We start from the raw sequence: 20,143 nt of genomic DNA on the forward strand, positions 1-20,143 counted from the left end.
GGTTTCCATAACAATAAACATCTGTGTAAGAAAGAAACCGGAACAATGTACCATATGTGGTGGGAGTGTGGACTTATCAAACAATTTTGGAATAATATATATGAGGAATTAAAAAAAATGTTTAAAATATCCTTTATTAAAAAGCCAGAAGCATTTCTTCTAGGCTTAATTACAAATGATATTCCTGGTGATAAAAAGAAAGTATTCCTATATGCGACAATATATGCGACAAATTGGAGGGGGTGGGGAATTCCATCAGTATGAGAGTGGCAAATCAAACTATGTGAATACACAGACTTTGCAAGATTAATGGCAGTCTTAAGAGGACAATCAGACCAAAAATTAATAAAAGAATGGGACTGTGTTAAAGAGCATATGAAAAAACATTGTTCTGGAATAAATATATTGATCTGTGACAAATGAAGTTTGCAGGCGTAAGGAAAAGAAAAAAGTAAGTTATGAAAGGTAAAAAACCAGAAGTAATAAATGTACATATGCATACAATACAACGAAAAAGAAAAATTGAAAATGTGAAGTCGCTAAAGGATGGAAGGAAGTCAAAATGTATGTATGCATGTTTGGTTATGTTTTGTTATAGTCATTGTTTTTCTTGTTTGTTTTTCTTTCTTTTTTCTTTTCTCCCCCCCCCCCTTTGTTTTAGTTTTTTTATTAATGGTTTGTTTTATTTTTATCTTATGTTGTAACTTGGCATGGAAAATAAAAAAAATTAAAAACCCCAATAAAAATCCATAAGATCAAAGATTTCCATAGGGATCCTCCATTACAAGACAGAGAAGTGTCTCCAATGCAATAGTACAGCCCTACATTTAAAACCCACAATAGTGTTTAAAGCCCTGAATGACCCAGGCCCAAAATATCTGAAAGACGCCTCCCAACAGATCCTCTTGGGTGCTAAGATTGGCAGAGGAGACCCTTTTGGGAGTTCTGCCACTCTCAAAAGCTTTGGGGGAGAGGTGGCCCAGGCAAGGGCATGATCTGTGGCAGCCCCCTATCCTGCTGAACTCCCTCCCCATAGAGGTGAGTCTGACAACTTCATTATGCAGTTTTCTGCAAATGCTGAAAACACACCTCTTTACCCTGGCCTTTGACATTTGAGATGTGATTTTTTTGTGATTTTTTAAGTTGTACTAATACTGTTTTAAGCTGTGTTTTAATTGTTGTAACCTGCAAAGAATGGGTAATAAATTGAAATAAACAGAGTAACAATAGTGTAGCTTCTATAATCAAACCTCATAATTATATTAGAAACTATTTCAGTCTTTGCTGTTCCGATAGTCGCACAGCAGCAGCCCCTGTTGTCTGGGAGCCAATGGTTATTTAACATGTCGTTCCTTAGCAGCAAGAACCACGGGAGGGCAAATCAGAATTGGTTTTCTGCAAAAGCCATTTAAAGCAAGCCTTCCGAAAAATTCCCAGATACAATTGAAGATCAGCTATTCACAATGTTACCTTGAAAACAATGAGATACAACATGAAGTTAAACAAGTTACTGTGCCTCAGAGTTTGTTTTAACCACATACTTGGTAATTGATAGGCCAGTGCCAGGGTTTGGATGTCACTTCATTCTCCTTTGGTTTGAGGCCACTGTTCCCCTACAATTAAAAACAACAACTATATTCAGTTAACAGCTATGCTGCAATAAATATTCTCCCTCAATATATATTGATATACAAGCTTTTACATGTAAAATGAAAACTAAAAAGACCCTTGCTGTATCAGACAAAGTGCATAAATACTCCAGAATCCTGTTACACAAAGTAGGACGTGAGAGCCACAGCCCTCTCTGACTACTGTTCTCCATCAGCTGATAGACATACTGCCTTTGAATCAAGATAGCTATCAAAACTTGTAGCTGTTGATAGACTTATCCTCCAGATTTGCATCTGTATGCAAGTTATAGACCTCTCTTTTTGCAAAAAGTCAATATGTCTTTTTGCATGTCTAGATGAACGGCATATAGATCTTTCCTTGGGAAATTCACTCCCGTTACTGTAGTCTAGAAGTGAACGAATTTCCCGAGAAAATATCTAAATGCCGTTCACATAGGCATGCTAGGCTTCCCCAGATAGTAGTGGAACAGATTAAACCCAGGTGCCTAGGCTAAGGCTGCTGTGTCTCTCAGAGACCTGCTTCTTATTAGAAAAATGTCTGAGGGAAATAGCTTGTTCTAAGGTTAAGCAGCAGAAGTTCCATAGCCCAAACATTCAAAACCCTGAAATAACAATGCTGGATCAAATCAGAGGTTCTTTGCAGCAAAATCAGAGAAACACAAGCATTAGGTTCTGAGTTCACATGGCAGGGCAAGGGACTAGGTCTATAGCTCAATAATAATGAAAGCTAAATATGTTGCAAAACTTGATTTTATTCAGTATCTACAGGAAGGGCTAAGGCAGGAATCTAACAAGGGTATATACTAACTATTTATCACAGTTAACCACCTATATTCTAGCCAGATTGTACATTGAGGGCCTTTGTCATTTAATTTAAACTGGCTAAAAACCATTATGTATAACTGGCTGCTGGAGCTGGAGCACACAGCCTTAGACAGACACTCATGTTTACAAGAACAATTCTCTTTCCCCTGCAAAATATTTTCTTCAAATGTATGTTCTCTCTAGGCAGCCTCTGTCTCAGAGGGGAGGAACAAGAGATGGTTATCATAACCCTGTGTGTGTGAGCTTTGCAGGGAGATCAGGCAGAGCACCACTGGAGACAGAATGCTAGAACTGATGGACCTTTGGCAATCCTTATGACATTAACAAGCATTTGCTCAAAAGCTAGTCTGCGTTCATGCGTGCACACATGAACTTCTATTTCTTGTCAAATATATTCACATTGCCCTCTAGTGGAGGCAGCCTAAAAACTTTCACGCAACAGAATTTAATGAGATCACTATCCAAAGGGGAAGGCTTCAGAAACCTCCCTGAAGAAAAGATCTCTACAGTCCTTTATTGTGAAATCTCCCACAAGATCTCACCAGGTTTGCTTTCACTCTGGAAAGAAACTATCTTTAGTTTAGATAAATTGAATCATTCTTACAATATCAGTGTGGGAAGCTTTGAGGGTTCTGGGTTGTTGTTGTTTTTGGTAACTGCTTTTTAGAAAAAGCAACAAATATAAATAATATAGCTTCCTTGTCGAGAGGAACGTATTAATAGCATTGCTATGAAAGAGAGTTAATACTAGTTTTTTATTTCTTCAGCTGTTACGTTTGACAGCTTCAGATAAATTTTACACCTACACAAAGACAACGTTTCTTAACATCTCGGGAAAATTCTGACTCTTAGTCAGAATCAGGATGACAAAAATCTTGGACACAATGATAACTGGTGGTCTCAAATAGCAAGGAGCTGTCTGGACACAATACTCCAGGGGCCCAGCTCTTCCATAACATAACATAGCTGTCAACGTTTCTCTTTTCTTGTGAGGAATCCTATTCGGAATACAGGAATTTCCCTTAAAAAAAAGGGAAAAGTTGACAGCTATGATCCATAAGCATTCTCACGCACACATGAAAAATGCAGAAGAGCTGCACATACCTTTTAAAAATGTGTGGCTTTATTACTTATATCAGCATGCTATCAATAGCACACACAATATGTCTCTTCCTTCATTTATTGGCGCAGTCTTCCCCATATCTGATGGATGCCAGAGATTTGTGAAGTACCCTCACTGATCACACAAGATGTCTCGAGAACTGCACTATTAAACATAAACCTCCTGAACCCCATAATGCTGCTTCTATTCCAGATAGCACCCAAGTTGGCACAGTTAACACAGAAATAAAAGGAGTGTTTTTCTACAAAGGAAAGAAAGTTACAAACAAAATGGAACCCAAGCCAATCTACCTACTCGGATCATAACCATGTGAGACTCCAGCAGAATCTCTGGAAAGGAAGGTTTCAGAACATCCAAACTGATATTGGGCACTATGGAAAAGAAGAGAGTTTAAAGTGGGATCTCACATGTTGATTAAGTACATACATTAATGATACATAGACATTCCCTCTGCCTTAAATTAGTACCCCGGTGCGGGCAAAGGTCAGAAGGTGGTTGTTGGTTTTTTTAAAAAAAGGACAACAAACCTATGCAGCATGATATCTTGAAAAGCCTTCTTTCCCCCACTTTTTCTTGCTGTGCACTAAAATGTCAAACTAGAATCTCAAGATGCTTCCTTGTGAGTATGACAAAGACATACTCAAATCCAGCCACTGGGAAATTATCCAGGAATTCCAATTCTTAATATTTTGCTTCAACTGCTTTATGGAGCTTTCCCTCTTCAAAATCGACAAGCAATAGGAAGGGGAGGGGAAATCTTAATATTTTGATGACAAAAAGGTACATTCAATCACATACACCTGGGATTAATGTGATCTTCAACATTCCAGAGAGAATTAGGAGACTCCTTCTGATATGGAGTGCAGGTGACTTCTACCTGCTCCCAGCCCCTGTGAAACAAGAACCATCAGTAAGTCATCAATAAAACTTCTGAACTTGTCTATCCCAACTTGCATTCATATTCCATAACATCTCTTTGTGTCAGAGACCCTTTTCTTACAGAAACATTGGCCTTTCAGAATTCACACTGAACCAAAAGACAATCTAAGGGAATCAAGAGTCATGTTGAATTCCTGTTGTAACTGTTTTAATTGTAGTGCTTTTTAATGGGCTTATTTTTTGATATATTTTAATTGTGGATGTTTATTTTAAAGCTTTGATTAAATTGTTTGTGTGTTTAATTAGGTGTGTTTTTGTAAATGGTTCTACACTTGTAAATCATTGAGAAGCCACCTTGGCAATTAAGCAGTATATAAAATTAATAAATCATCACCACCATTCTCTAAGATATATACGCGCACATATATTTATGTTCTAGTTGCTTAACTTAAACCAGTGCTTTGTTTTCTAAAAAAAAAATATTTAGTGGAACTCTCATTTTCCAACTCATATTGAAATACTGCCCCTCAATGAGGCCAAATTTAGATTCACAAAATGGTTAGTGGTATGTGTACCCCTACATCCCCCCAGAAAAAAAAGCACTGACTTAAACATTTAAGTTCAAACAGTGGCCTTGTTTATACAAGCACTGGACACAGCCTTTAAAATAGAAGAAACAAGTTATATGATTAGAATTGGCAATATGCATCTAGCTCACACTTTTTAAAGAAAAGCTTTAGAAACTCTATCTTGGTGAATTACATATTTGGCAGGGTGCCATAAATGTATACCCCCCCCCCCATTTCAAAGGAAGACTCATGCATCCTTTCAAAGGCATGCGAATAATTTTACATCTGTAAAGTGTGACAAACAGACCTAGGATAGCGCACATCCATGGTGATCCTACTAAGAGGAACAATCTGCTGTCAAGTGGGGAAACTGTATATGCAGTAACAGCCAGGCTCTCGCTACATGAGGAATACTCTGGAAACCAAACCACACTCCCTGCTCCTCACACTCATTTAATCTTTACTAGGCAACGGTTCCCCTGTTTCTTGTGTTTATATGTCTTGTTAAACTATTTTAAAATTGGTTTTATCTAAGTACATTGTTCTCTTGCTAGTTTGCTGGTTCCTGAAGTGGAATGACCTGGAATGAAAGAGTGCATTTTCTAATGCTCAATTATCACAATGGTTTCAGGTTAACTGCCTTTCTAGCTAAAAGATGTCCGGGCTTGACAGCCTTACGAGTTCAGCCTTGACAAGCAGATCCACTTACATAGAGACCGAAGCACACATATACACCATTGTGCAGGCAGAAGACAGCCAAAGCATTCAGAAGAGCTTTTTGTTCCCCGCACCTGCTCTTCCCTAGCAACTTCCACAACAAAAAAGTCCATTGATCCTTTTTGTTAGAGAGCAATTATATTGACTGTTCAAAACATGTGAACTGGCAAGTAAATAAGCCAAACATTTTCAGAGGAGAATTTTCTGCTATTACAAAGCTTTTAGTACAGACAATTGCATGGCAACTAAAACTTGTAAGAAGGATAGCTAAGGAACACTATGTATAAAAGAGAAATAAATGACTGCTAGAAGTTAACTGATGCTTTCTCTCACACTGCATATACAAGGCAAGTTCATTTAAGGAAATTCACTTAAGATTCCTGCCTTCTCCTCCTGCTATATCACATGCCTGATTCTACATTGCTTAGGAGGGTCCCCCCCAACCTCTGGAAAGGTGTTTTGGAGGCTGCAGGTGGCTACAGGGAAAAGGACGGGGCAAAAATCCTTCCATCTGTGAACTTCCTTAAATGAACTTATCTTAGGATCCAAATTAATAGTGGGGACTTTTATAGTAAACAAACACCTACAAGGCAGCACAATTGAGGGACAGAAGATAAGCGACATTTGGACTTCGGCCCTAATATTCAATTACTTTGTCCTATTTCTTAATAAAGAAACGAGACTGTGCTCAAAAAGGAACAGGTAGACAGATATGGGGCTATGCTGAACAATACAGTGGACATTCTGCCTCGCCCCACTGAGCCAGAGAGGTCCCAAGAGGGCACTTAGAAGCCAAGGGTCTGCAGGCACTGCGCACTGCCTGAGGTAAATGTGGTTGCTGTGTCCTGCTAAAGACTTGGGCAGGGGTCTGGGTTGAAGCCTGAGAGTGTTCAGAGCATGATGGCCAAGGAAAAGGTTTCTGGCTCTTCGTTTAAATGGGGCAGGAGAGGAGGAAATGGTTCTCCCAGTGGTATCTTTTTAAAGTGGCAGTAACATAGTAACCTGGCAGAATGGACAGTTATTTTAAAGTAACAGTAGCCAGGTTAAGTTCATTATATAGTAACCTTTCAAACTAAGCATAACCCCTCATTTTTATTATTTGTTAATCAAAGCTAAAACGCATATTACATTGTTGTTCTGCTTTTAAGTGGTGCCTCGCACTTTTTTGCCACAGCTACTGGTGAGTGATCTGAGGTTTATTATTAACCAGTCATTTAAATATATATGGTGGCAGAAGGGGAAACAGGTTTGAACAAATAAGTAAATGAGTGTAAGAGTTGAAGTGAAGTGGGAAAAGAGTAGCTAATCCTTTGACAGTTTGGTGACCACAAGGTGGGTGTATAATAATAGCTATAATAATCCCTAACAAGTGATGGCAGCTGTGTGAGATAGATAAATAAAGGAATACTTTGCAGGCAAAATGAATAGCGCAATCAGGAAAAGAACACTGGATGGCATGGAAATGCTCTCAAACACATTTTGAAAAGATTTTATGGATGTGTTTTCCTCATACTCAGGGATATGACAGACAACCATATTTGGAACTAGAAAAGAACTCATTACCATGCTGGAGTGACAGTGAGCTGGTTGCAATGGGGCTTGTCTTATTACTATTACGATTGTTATTATTTCCTGCATAGCTTGCCGTGATCGTATAGTGGTTAGTACTCTGTGTTGTGGCCACAGCAACCTCGGTTCGAATCCAAGTCACAGCAGGAAGGAATGCGCATGTTTAGAGCCAGTGTGGTGTAGTGGTTAAGAGTGGTGGACTCATAATCTGGTGAACCGGGTTTGCGTCCCCGCTGCTCCACATGCAGCTGCTGGGTGACCTTGGGCCAGTCACACTTCTCTGAAGTCTCTTAGCCTCACTCACCTCACAGAGTGTTTGTTGTGCAGGAGGAAGGGAAAGAAGATGGTTAGCTGCTTTCAGACTCCTTAAGGGGAGTGAAAGGTGGGGTATCAAGTCCAAATTCTTCTTTTTCTTCTTCTTCTTACCTGCCCTTCGCTATAAGGTCCCAGAACAGGTTACAGCAATTTCAAAACACATTATTAAAAACAGTTTAAAACAAATTACCATCACAAGAACAGCGTGGATCCTGAAAATATGTATCTCAAGTGACAAAAGCCAAAGAGTAAAGACAATGTCGCCGTTCCTGCTGCATGTGACACTGGTCACTCACTTTAAATCATCCCAAGCTCAAGCGTCAGAAGAGCCTTCAGCAATGCATCTGTTTTCTACGATGCAGCCCCAAATGCACTGAATCACATATTAAAAAGGAGGAAATCAAGAAGGATATGTGCTGCCTTGCTCTGGAGGTCCCTTCAGGCTCAAGAATTCCATGAAAAATGACTCCTGGATATTTACCATTTTGGCAACGTCTTCCCAGTTGAACCCAAGAGGCAACCTGTAGCCACATGAATCAGCCTGATCCGACTACGTAGCACTTTGATACGCTTCCCAGTCTTTCTTCCCACAACCTCAATTCGCCAGAAATCATTGCAGTCTCCAGTTCCATTCTAGGAAACGTGCATACGAAGAAAAAAGGGGGGGGGCACACACAGACAAAGAAGAGCTATTATGAATGAGAGAGGAATTTGGTTTCTGAAGCTTCAAGGCAGTAGCAGTACTTGTGAGGAGCTAATGAGGCCCTTCAGCATTGCCCTATCCAAACAGCAGCAGTAAGTAGCCATTCCTCATAGGGGAGTTGCTCCAGCCACTTTGATCATCTTGGTTTATTAACAAAGGCTTGTTTTATGGTTGCAGATTATAATTAAGGAGGAGACGCCTTAACCACGATCTGGGGTAACATGCTATGTCAAAACTTGTGTTACCTGCCATACTGCACTATGTTAAAAGCAGCAGCACAGTGAGTGTGAGTGAGCCAGCACTGTCCCAGTAGACCAGAGTTTGGTTTACTGTGGTGTGCAAAACATTGCAATGTTTTTGCTGTTCTTTTTGCCTCCACTTTTTTAGGGCCAATAAACTGCACTGCTGCTCCCCCACTCCCACCCCACATTTGGATTAAAAAGTTACACAGAACTGTTAGTCGACTGCTGAAAAGGTTTACCACAATACACTTTTTCACCTCACAAGAATGAAAGAAAAAAATCTTTTTATAAAGGTTAATGGTTGTACATCCTTCAACCTAGACACCAATAGGTCATAACAAGTGCAGAAGACAATAAAACTCAGTCATGCTGTTTAAAGAGACGTAACTTCTTGAAGTCAAGCGCTGGCACAGGTTCGCTTTTGTATTTCATGTTACATCACTGTAGTTTATATGAGGGTGAGGCACTCTCAGTATTCTCCAATAATCTCAAGCATTTCATACAGGGTTTTTTTTTTAATATGAGCTAAAACTTCACACTGCAGCTTCCTGTTTTTTTATGAAAGAATCATGGATTCTGAGCAGCTTAAAAGAAAGAAAACCCCAAAAGGAGAAATAACCCTTTGTTCTGGGACTATATTCCAGGGCGGGCAGAATCAAGTTTTTTCTTTGTTCACTTACTATGCCATACCCAGTGACCTGAAGATGCTTTCTCGTCAAGGGGGCTTCATGAGGGTGACTGTGCAGGTTTCTAGAAGTCCTAAAGTTAAAATAAAATCACAGTGTTTGATTTTATCCCTAGAACAGTTTGAGCACTGAAAGTTGATTTCAATTAAAGAAAACTTGGTTCAAACATTTTCTGTCTTCTTCAACACGATTAAATATGGTGACACTATAGAGATGTTATGCCAAGTATACAGGCGGTGACCATTTTAGGCATGTCCAAATGACACACGATCGCCAATGTGCGGGTCCTTCTGGGTCCAGAAGAGGGCAGGATGGGGGCGGAGAAGAATGGGAGTTGGGTGGGGCGGAACGAGGTGGGGCCAACTTATGTGTGCTCCGCTGACATGCACAGGGGCCGGGAACAGAACCCCCTTTCAAAATAGGTGCCACCTGTTTCTGTCAAAATTTGCACGTCAAGATTACTATTTACAGTGAGGTCCACATTCTCTCTCACGGTAGCAGATTCCAGGAACACTAGTGAAGTTAATTTCTTAGCGCAAATAAAGAGTATCTAATGGCACTTCAAAGACTATCAGGGGATAGCACACAGAAGAGAGAGCCATCAACAAGGTCTGTTCTAACCATGTTGTAGTTACTGGCAGACCAGATATCTATTACCATACTCAACCAGAATTGCTACTTCAGGCAATTAGCAATCCTCACATTTCCTAAACAGCTTACTCTTTGTGTTCCAAACGGATAACGTCTCCATGCCTTACAAACTCCACAGGGAGGGAAGCGTCTGAATGATCTGGTGAAACAGAAGAGGTCACAGCATGAAATCTGAGGCTGATGGAAAAGATGTAAGAATGCCAATATCAAATAAACTAGGAAAGCATCATAAAAATATCATCGTTCCAACATCTCTAGTTCAAATACAAAAAACAACCACCCTGAAATATTTCCAATGACTTTCCAACATTATCATTATGATAAAAAGCTTCTCTAACAAAATGTATCGCTAGTAAGACAGCACTCTTCCTAGGATGCCTCAGCATGCAAGTGTTAGAAAAACATTAAAATTCCTGAACATTCAAACTGTGGCCACAACCAGCAAGATGAACAAGGAGCTATGTTCAGCACTATCTTCAGCACTAAAGACAAGTTTCCTTTTGAAATATTTCATTCTGATCTGACCAGACTTTAATTCAGCTAGATTACACAACTACTAACTTGGATCTGAGTCTCTTGTGTTTATACTTTTATACAAAAGGGGTAACTACGATTTAATTTTGCACTAATATATTTCAATTTGAAAGTATATAAACCATCTGTTAAACTGATGAAACAGCAGGCAGCAGAGATAAATCTGGGCATCTCTCAGGGGAGTATTATGCTGTAGATGCACCACAGGATTAGATCAGGAGGCACCACATTTTATTTTATACTTTGAAATGGGCCAGCTTTGCCACTGCCCAAAAACACAACCTCAAATGCTTATCCAATTCATCTATGTTTCCGTCCCTAGCCGATGCCACCAAGAGGCATGCGCTCCAAAACCTGCCTTCCAGCGCTACTGGACTATTTAAAAAGCTTGCAAAAACCTTGTATAATGACCTCCTCACAATAAGGAACCGAGTTTATTATATGTCAGATCTAATTTGCCACTAGACATGGCACAAGACAGTTCACTGGAGTGGTTGGACTGGGACCTGGGAGACAAGAGTTCAAATTTCTTCTCAGCCATGAAGCTCACTTGGGTGACCTTTGGCCAGCTGTAGTATCTCAGCCAAACCTACTTCACAGGGTTGTTGTGAGGATGAAATGGGGAGGAGGGGAAAGCATGAATTGCTGGGATAGCTCAGTCAGTACAGTATATGACTCTTAATCCCAGGCTTGTGGGTTTGAGTCCCACATTAGGCAAAAGATTCCTGTATTGCAGGTGGTTGGTCCATTCCAACTCTACAATTCTATGATCCTATGTACGCCACCTTGACCTTCTCAGAAGAAAGGTGGATATGAATGCAAAAAATGAATTATAAAAATAAACAGAAGTGGCAAGTGTGCCCCTCCAAGGCAGTCTTAAGAAGACTCACAAAGAAGCACTAGGAGACAGATCTTGATGTTCTGTGCTTTTAACACCTATTCAGGACAGGCAAGTCCACAGGACGTGAGAACAAGTAGATGCTGCCCTTCCCCTTACTTCCATAGTCACAGACAAGACCACAGGCATGAAAGGGCATAGAATGGCATCCACACTCCCCTTTACCCAGAACCCAGTGGACCACGCACCTTCAGCAAGGAAGAGATCCACCACTGAATATGCTGCCTCAGAGGGGTATCAAACACAGCCCAGTTTATACAATAAGTGAAGGAAAACGATGTAGGCTACTAGGAATGCCTTATAGGAGGAGAGGCAGAATATAAATGTAACAAACAAACGAATAAAGTAATCCCTCAGATTTAGAAAAGAAACTAAAACTCCTAAGGAAAAGGGAGATCAATTATCTTGAAGAAGTAAAAAAACAGTTACATATTACACCGTTTTATTCTCAAGTTACCTGCTTTCAAGTTGTGTTTCTTTATAATCCACAAGTTATTCAAGTCCTTATGCAAATATGCAGTGACCTAGAAGCACAGAGAAGTCATTGCATTCCATCCCTTCAAAAATACAAGCAGTCTAGTCTTTGTGTGTTCACTATAGACAAAGGCAATGCTATACATTTCTGAATGACCCAGGTTTGTAACCAATGCGTACGCGCGCACACAAAGCAATTGCAGTTTGTTGTGAATAGCAGAATAGTTACTGCTTTTATGATTTATTGCATTTTTAATGCAAAGAAGCCAAATCCATGTATGAGCCAAGATGCATATTTGACTTTGGGGGTGTTATTTCCACACTGTGACACTTCACACCCCCCCAAGTGACGTTATTTCTGTGCTGGACATAGGCTTTTACATCAATGTGTTGTGCACACAACTGTGATACAATATAATATTTGGTTGACCACAAACTTAACATGAGCCAACAGTGTGACGCGGCAGCTAAAAAAGCCAATGCAATTCTGGGCTGCATCAATAGGAGTATAGCATCTAGATCAAGGGAAGTTATAGTGCCACTGTATTCTGCTCTGGTCAGACCTCACCTGGAGTACTGTGTCCAGTTCTGGGCACCACAGTTCAAGAAGGACACTGACAAACTAGAACGTGTACAGAGGAGGGCAACCAAAATGGTCAAAGGCCTGGAAACAATGCCTTATGAGGATCGGCTAAGGGAGCTGGGCATGTTTAGCCTGGAGAAGAGGAGGTTAAGGGGGGATATGATAGCCATGTTCAAATATATAAAAGGATGTCACATAGAGGAGGGAGAAAGGTTGTTTTCTGATGCTCCAGAGAAGCGGACACGGAGCAATGGATCCAAACTACAAGAAAGAAGATTCCACCTAAACATTAGGAAGAACTTCCTGACAGTAAGAGCTGTTCGACAGTGGAATTTGCTGCCAAGGAGTGTGGTGGAGTCTCCTTCTTTGGAGGTCTTTAAGCAGAGGCTTGACAACCATATGTCAGGAGTGCTCTGATGGTGTTTCCTGCTTGGCAGGGGGTTGGACTCGATGACCCTTGTGGTCTCTTCCAACTCTATGATTCTATGATTCTATGATTCTATGATTCTATTTGCAGTCAACTCTATTTGAATTAAGAAAGGCATGTAACCAGGAATCTATACTGCCAAAGTACAGAGCAATGCTCCCTGCCTTATTCTCACCCCTGTCCTGTGTTAGTCTTCCTAAGAATTCACCCTGGACTCCTTGGGCTCAATATCACTGCCATATGATGGAAGTGCTTTTGGAGAAGACTTGTATTCGAATGATTGTGTGAACTACTCCAGTCCTGTAAGCAAGGGGTACAACACCTGCGGGAACAGGGAAAAAGCCTAGATAATCCATAACCCAGCCTCCTGTTCACCACACTAGCGAACTACGTGCATCTGGGAAGGTTACAAGCAGGGCATACGTGCAATAGCCCTTTCCTGCTGTTGTTCCCTAGTGATGGGTATACAAAGGGATACTGCCATCAAGACTAGTAGCTACCAATAATACCAACAGATCTCCTCAAGCACTACACAAGACTTTCAGGCTGCAAAGAAGCTGTAAAAAATCCGTAGCAAGAGAGGAACATGAAACAACCATTATTTGTACTAAGAGGACATGAAGCAGCTGAAACAGCACAGGTCTCAGACAGATTTTGACTTCTAAGCCATCTAGAAGTATTTCTGCAAGGCACTCCCATGTCTGAAAACAACACAGGAAGGGCTTATACACCTGCCAACTTCAAAAGCAAACGTGCACACACACCTTTCCAGTGTTTTAGTCAACACCAGCAAAATGTGACATTCCAACAATTCACTGACCTGCTGCTGCCGTGCTCCCACACCCTCAGGATACAGGTGCCAGTGTGAGTGAAGGTATCCGCCTGCCATACGAAGGTTTTTCATTGTTATCACAGAGCCATATGCCAAGTCTAAAGGAAGAGAGCAATGGTTTAAGGTGGTTCACCTAAGACAGTATTGCAAATGGAACACAAATAAGTTGTGTTGTTAATTGTCCTCTGTGTTACAGAGGCGCAAAACCCTTCACTTGGAGATGAGCATTTAGTGTTACTGGTCCCATGCTGTGGAACGCTCTCGCAGCAATCCTTCCCCCCCCCCCCCATTCTTCTTACTTTCAGACACCTCGGAGCCTCTCTTATGGCAACAGGCCTATGGGGTTATCTAAAATGTCCCAAGTAGCCAGTCATTTTAATGATTGCTTTGTATTGCTTTTAAATGTGTTTATATTGCTATACACTACCGTGATGTTTTGGGAGAAGGCGGTGTATAAATTTGTGAGTAAGTAAAACATATTGGCACCTGTGTATTGGAAATGCTTGCATAAAACCAGCCACAAGGGTGCAGGATACGCAGTCATTAATCATGACCAAGATTCCACTGTGCTGTGAAACTGCTGCCACCACAGAATCATCATGTGGCTGCCATCATGGTCTGATGTGAGTGCAGCTGCTATTTCAAGACAAGCTGAACTTTCACTAGTCCACATTGACTTGCATTAAAAAAAAGCTTGCCGTGTCATTTACCATCATTTGCAAAAGCCATTGGGAAATCAAATTCTCATAGATATAGAAGCAGATACTTTAAGATGTGGAATTTGAGCAATGAGGGAGGCATTCAAAGACGTTATTTCAGAATAGTCCACCCAATCTTTTAGGTTTAAGAAGATAACAGCATTTTAAAAATATATGTGACTTCATTAATTAGGTGAAATAATTCCAGAAGTTGTTTTTGCAGATACAGCCAACTTTTCTTGGAAAAACATCAGAAACCCACACACTCTACCTGCCCCCAAATATTCCTGTTGATTTCTGCAGAATTTAAAATCACATGTTTCTTATTCTTTCTAGATGTTTTGCTTTTCCTTCCTGTTGTGTAGGGAGCGGGGAATCAAATAACTACAGAAGAAATACTCTGACAGTACATCCTTAGCTCATAGGCTGAAGTGAAGGAGGTGCAGTGACAACAAGTTATCCCCCCAATTATCACTGCCTCTCTGAACTCCCACCTCTGCTGCTTGGGTACAATAGGGGTCCACATTTCACCAAAACTCTGCTAACTGTATTGGTAACCAAGTGCCACTTATTTAATGTAACCAGAGGGTATAGAATGGTTCAGGTAGCACAACAGCTGTTAGGCAACAGTCTCACCCTACAAAGAAAAGATGCCAGTTGGGAGATCACTAGCATGTGACTACTGAATCAACATGACACATTTACACTGGTTTCAGACACAGTCTGCCAATTTAGTTTAGCAGATCAGGATTTCTCCAAGGTGGTGCCAAGAACTACAACTCATTTTATTCCAATACAGAAATATATAATTAAAAGTTACTGTTCCATTCGCTTGTTTTTTTGCATCTTTTGAGGTTCCATCAACTCTCTGATTATGCATTTTATATGCTTCTGCCACATTTGTGCTCAGTTCTAAACTTTCCACTCCCAACCCACTAGTGACAAAGATCAAAATGTTCAGAAATAATTCCAAGGTGGTTCAGATCACCATTCCAAACACACTAAAGAGCAAAAAGACACGTGACAAATACTTTGCATTTGCTTTAGCATCCGCCCTGTGTTCTCGTAAAAACACAGGAGAGTTTTTTGTTTGCTTGGATACAGAGTGTTCATTAGAGCATTGGTTCCCTCAAGTATCTAGATACTCACACTCTGGAACAGACATGTTATGAAGGTTGTTTCCAATCAGCCGAGACTGAAATCCAGAGCTGAAAAAACCATCACCAGGCCCACTGGGGAAAAACCAAGTGTATGTAAATTATGTGTGCATGGAGACAAATGGAAAGAGTTTTAAGCATATAATTTAATAAGCAGGAAACATAACAGCACTGGCCTGTCAGCGCACAGGATGTTCCCAACTTCCTTTGATGTCTACAAAAATCTGGGTATTTTGACTGACACACAAGCAACCTTCTGCTACCTTCAGATTTACATCAACTAAGTGATCAATTGTGCCCAAGTACAACGCAAGTAAACAATCCTGAGGAAAGCCTAATTTAAGTGAGATATTTGGTTGAGTATTTCCTAAAACACCCCCCAGACTTGTGCATGTATCTCTAACTGGCATGCTGACCTGCAGGATTAGAACTTTACTGGCCTGTCCCTTTTCTTCACTAGTGGGGTTAACGGCTTACTCTTAAGCATGACAAACAGGTCAAGGCAGTAAAATGGGACTAAATACCGTGGTCAGAAGCTTGGTGAATATTGTCATTTTAGAAGGTCAGTGGTATTTGACAGAGACCAATATCCAGCAAAGTCATACACAGAATAAACCACTGAATTCAACATGCCTATCACCCAGAAAATTGACTGGCGAATTGCAAAGCCAAAATTGGCTCAAGTACTTTGGCTAATACCACTTGTTGAAAAGTGTGACAGTTTTTTTTTAAAAAAATAAAACAATCACTTTTCAGTCTTCTTTCCGTTAAGAGGTAGGCAAGTGTCCACAACAAAATCATGAAACAACCATGCCTGATCCTGTCACTCAAATGCTAACTGGTCAGTGATGATAAAGCCACCATGTCTGAAGACACAGGTCTACACTCAAGACTCCGAAGAAATTAATGCACACATGGATCAGGTTAAATATTGAGGCATAACTAAACAGAGCTGGAACACCATGTAGAATTCCTAAAACAGCTATTACCATGACCTGCCTGCCTTACATAAAAATACAACTTCATTAGAATTATGGCTCAATTCAAACATCGCACCAAACAACACCATAGTTTAGAACACAGAGCTTGTCTGCTTTCATGTTTGTCAATTCAAATATTGTGCCAAAAGTCTGAACAATAGCTAGCAATACCCTCAAGCTTCAAACCCACTGGCTAGCCAATTGCCAATTATGGTTTATCAGTTAAGTTTCCTTAAGCATGGTTTGGCACAATGCCTGAATTGAGCTAATGTTGTCATATGTGTGTTTCTTTCTGACAGAAGAGTGAGGAGAAATACCTTCTATTTAGCACTGCAAAATGAACAGCAAACATAGCAGTATAGAGAGCAAGTGGCAGCATAATGAGGCAGAGCACACGAGCCAGGAAGTGCCTCCCCAGAGTGACCTGCAACAAAGAATTCAGAACAGTTGCAGCACCATTTAGGCAGGTTTCTTGAGTACACCTAACCAAGCAAGCTATAAGGGCTGCACCAATTGGCTACTCCATCAATTCCTCTTGTGGAGTTAGTACATTCATTTACATATTGTTAAGACTCATAGAGTTTTGCTGGCAATGGCACAACTCTAATTACACTGCAGCCATCTGGAGGCAAGAGACTTAAGGAAGATGAATTTTTCCTATTTCAAACGTAATTAACTGACCTGACATTAGAAGCAGACCTTTTCAGAAGCTTTGGACTACACTTGTTTAAACCAGGAGAGGCAAACCTCATAGCAGAAAGAAGGTTTACCCTATATAGAAAGGATAGTAGGGGGACTAAATTGGATTTTGTAACTTCAAACAATCTGAGAAGCTGACCCCAGAAGAATAATAGCACCTCTAAGATAGGCTTGAATAAACAGCATTATGGATGGCAAAAAGCCAATTTCCTTGCTGCTAATGAGACACAGATTTAACAGCATTTATCACCAAGGTCAGCCTGTGTCATAATTGATGACTTCTAAATGCAGGCTAAAAATAATTTAAGCCCACTGCTGAATTCAGCTGCTACCTTGACAAGTTATTTAAGTCTGGAAAAAAATCCTCTTTGTGAAAAAAATGAACTGACTGAAGTTTCATCTTCAGAAAAGTAGCTCAACCTGCAGAGCTTGCAAAACCCATAAGGACTGCTCTAAACCAGTAACTAGGAATAATGCATTGTGTATGCCAAAATCTAATCTGCAGACTATGAACTGTATCGTCATATTGAAGGTCAAAACAACTTCAGCCTTCCCATTACAGCACATTAGATACAGCAAATCAAAGGCAAATCTAGCAGCATTTTCTCATAAAAAACTCTTTGCAGAACTCTATAGTGTATGCTTAACCTTAGGCTACTCAGTGCAAAGTGGAAATGAAATCAAGAACAACTCAGGGGGCAACAGTCTCCTTGAATGAACAATAGCAATCTTTTAATGTGTAACGCAGAAGGAAGCTTTATATAGATTGTCAGACAGTTTTTAAATATGTTCTGTCATGGTCATCACTTGGCTCCAATACAGTAACCACTGGCTGACTGAAGCAACTACAGCATGCTTCTGATTGGCTGCAGGAAGCCACACCTGATGTCCAGCTTCTGAAAATTGATTGAAAACCAGAACACTCACGTCCGGGTTTCAATCGTTTGGGAGCCGATTTGTTCAGGAGCCAAGGCATTTGAGATCCAAGGTACAACTGTACAATGTTTTCATAGTGCATTTCCCCACAAACACTGAAAGGTAGTAAAAATTCTAGACACTCACCAGTGAGAGACTGAGGTCTCCCAGCAGCTCCCAGAGATCACAAACAGTGTTCAGTCCAACCAGGAGTACTACAAAAAGGCCAACAAATTTCACGCCTATTGCACCAGCAAGGTTTATCCCAGTCAAACAGAGCCAGAACCACCAAGGAGCAGAAAAGGGTCTGAAAAAAACATTTTTTAAACTTCCTGTTGGAATAATAAACTTTTTAATAGAGATCCCTGGAGTAAATCTGAGGCAGGATATGCTTTATACCTAGGCATCTCCAATGGAGAAACAGAACACATTTACCTTCCTTGTTCCAAAGACTTTTGCCCCCATGTTTGGAAGGGCATGTTGCCTTCAAGCTGAAAATGGTTTCTCACCTGTTCTTGAAGCGCTCTCCCTAAAAATGAGGCAGTGCTAGAATCTGATCTAAAGCAATTCAACTGATCAAGCACATCACACAGAAAGAAAACTATCCTGGCAACCTCCTGCTGTTAAGAAAGGTCAATACGATAGCCCAGAAGGCTCAGAATAACCACATCAGGCAGCAGACAGGGCCCTAGCCTTTTGGAGCCATCACTATGTGCACTATGTACACTAAAATGTACTTGCATGTTATTTGTGAATGTGACACTAGAGGGGAGGGCAATCACTTGTACATTAATGCCAATCACTGCTACCATACTGAATATGGCTCTGCTCCTGAATACAGGAATCTACTGCCCAGTCCACTGAACTAGTATCCCTGTACATTATGGTATTATTAAATGATGCTTCTTGAGAGAGACCTTCTTTGTTCAATAGTCTGCCATGTTCTACATTTTTAGGTGTTGTTTCACATGTTATATATTATGTGCTTTTATTTCTTAATAATGGATTTTATTGCTGTTTTGAGTTGTTTTATGATATACTGAATACACTGAGGACCCTTTGGAGCCAGGTTGGCAGGATAAAAATCACAACATAATGCAAAACAAACATATAATTAAATCTTCTGACACAAGTGTGAAGGGCCACATACTTGAAAAACTGCTGCCACCTTACCTGTTTGCACAGGAATTATGCTTGACCATGCTGAGCACAGCTCCCATGAGGAAGAACATCAGAATGGGGTCTAGCAGAATGTACTGAGAGAGTGTAATGAAACCTGTATCTGGAAAAATAAGACAAAACCATATCAACTGTTGTTCTAAAAACAGTCTAAAAGTTGTTGTTTTTTCCAATGCTTATTCAAGCATAATCTTATTGCAATAAGAACACATCAGAATGTACAAAATCAGCTATGCTGCTTTCACTCATTACGTGCAAAGTGTCTCGCCCTCATCTACACATTTATTTCACTGTCAGAGATACTATTCACCATCAGAGATATCGGCTTCAAAGCATACAGCTTGGGGTCATCAGTTAATTGTTGTTATTATTATTCATTTCCTTTTCATGCCACTTTATACAGTGGAATCTCTACTCATGTACGGAATCCGTTCCGGAGGTCCATTCGTGAGCTGATCCAGGTTGCTGGTAGAAGCACCGTTCTGCGCATGCGCATTCGGCGGCAGTGCCATTCTGCGCATGTGCAGTCAGCGGCAGCCACTTCTGCACGTATCGCGGCAAACCCGGTCTTTACTTCCAGGTTTGCCGCAGTCATGAGTCAGATTGTTCAAGGGTACGGGCAGTGGTAAGTCGAGGTTCTACTGTATTTTTAGGAAAACAATCTCAAAGCGCTTTACAATATTTTAAAGCAGCAAATAAAACAATCCAGAATAAAGCATTACTGAAGAAAGTAAAATATAAGATGCACATTTAAAATAGCATAATTAACAAGAGAACAAAACATTATCATAAGCATAAAAACATACCTGCCGCTGTTGCTGCCAATCCTGCCCATGGTGGTTCATGGTGGTAGGAAG

At 40.5% G+C, this 20,143-nt stretch overlaps 1 protein-coding gene across 8 annotated transcripts in view; it reads right to left on the reverse strand.

Annotated features, from left to right (window-relative positions):
* Positions 1-20,143, reverse strand: part of POMT2 (protein O-mannosyltransferase 2) — a 44,871-nt gene that overhangs the window by 20,767 nt on the left and 3,961 nt on the right. For all 8 annotated transcript variants that reach the window (XM_083447989.1, XM_083447988.1, XM_083447991.1 and 5 more), the window contains exons 5-16: positions 19,281-19,389; positions 18,255-18,414; positions 16,811-16,917; positions 15,506-15,588; positions 13,647-13,756; positions 11,800-11,866; positions 9,980-10,049; positions 9,254-9,332; positions 8,110-8,261; positions 4,378-4,469; positions 3,874-3,950; positions 1,542-1,613 (exon numbers count right to left, since the gene is read on the reverse strand). In XM_083447989.1, coding sequence (XP_083304115.1) covers positions 1,542-1,613; positions 3,874-3,950; positions 4,378-4,469; positions 8,110-8,261; positions 9,254-9,332; positions 9,980-10,049; positions 11,800-11,866; positions 13,647-13,756; positions 15,506-15,588; positions 16,811-16,917; positions 18,255-18,414; positions 19,281-19,389 — 1,178 coding nt within the window. The remainder of the gene's footprint in view (positions 1-1,541; positions 1,614-3,873; positions 3,951-4,377; positions 4,470-8,109; positions 8,262-9,253; positions 9,333-9,979; positions 10,050-11,799; positions 11,867-13,646; positions 13,757-15,505; positions 15,589-16,810; positions 16,918-18,254; positions 18,415-19,280; positions 19,390-20,143) is intronic.

The sequence above is a fragment of the Podarcis tiliguerta genome (genome assembly GCF_965153285.1).
Source record: "Podarcis tiliguerta genome assembly, chromosome: 1".
NCBI lineage: Eukaryota > Metazoa > Chordata > Lepidosauria > Squamata > Lacertidae > Podarcis > Podarcis tiliguerta.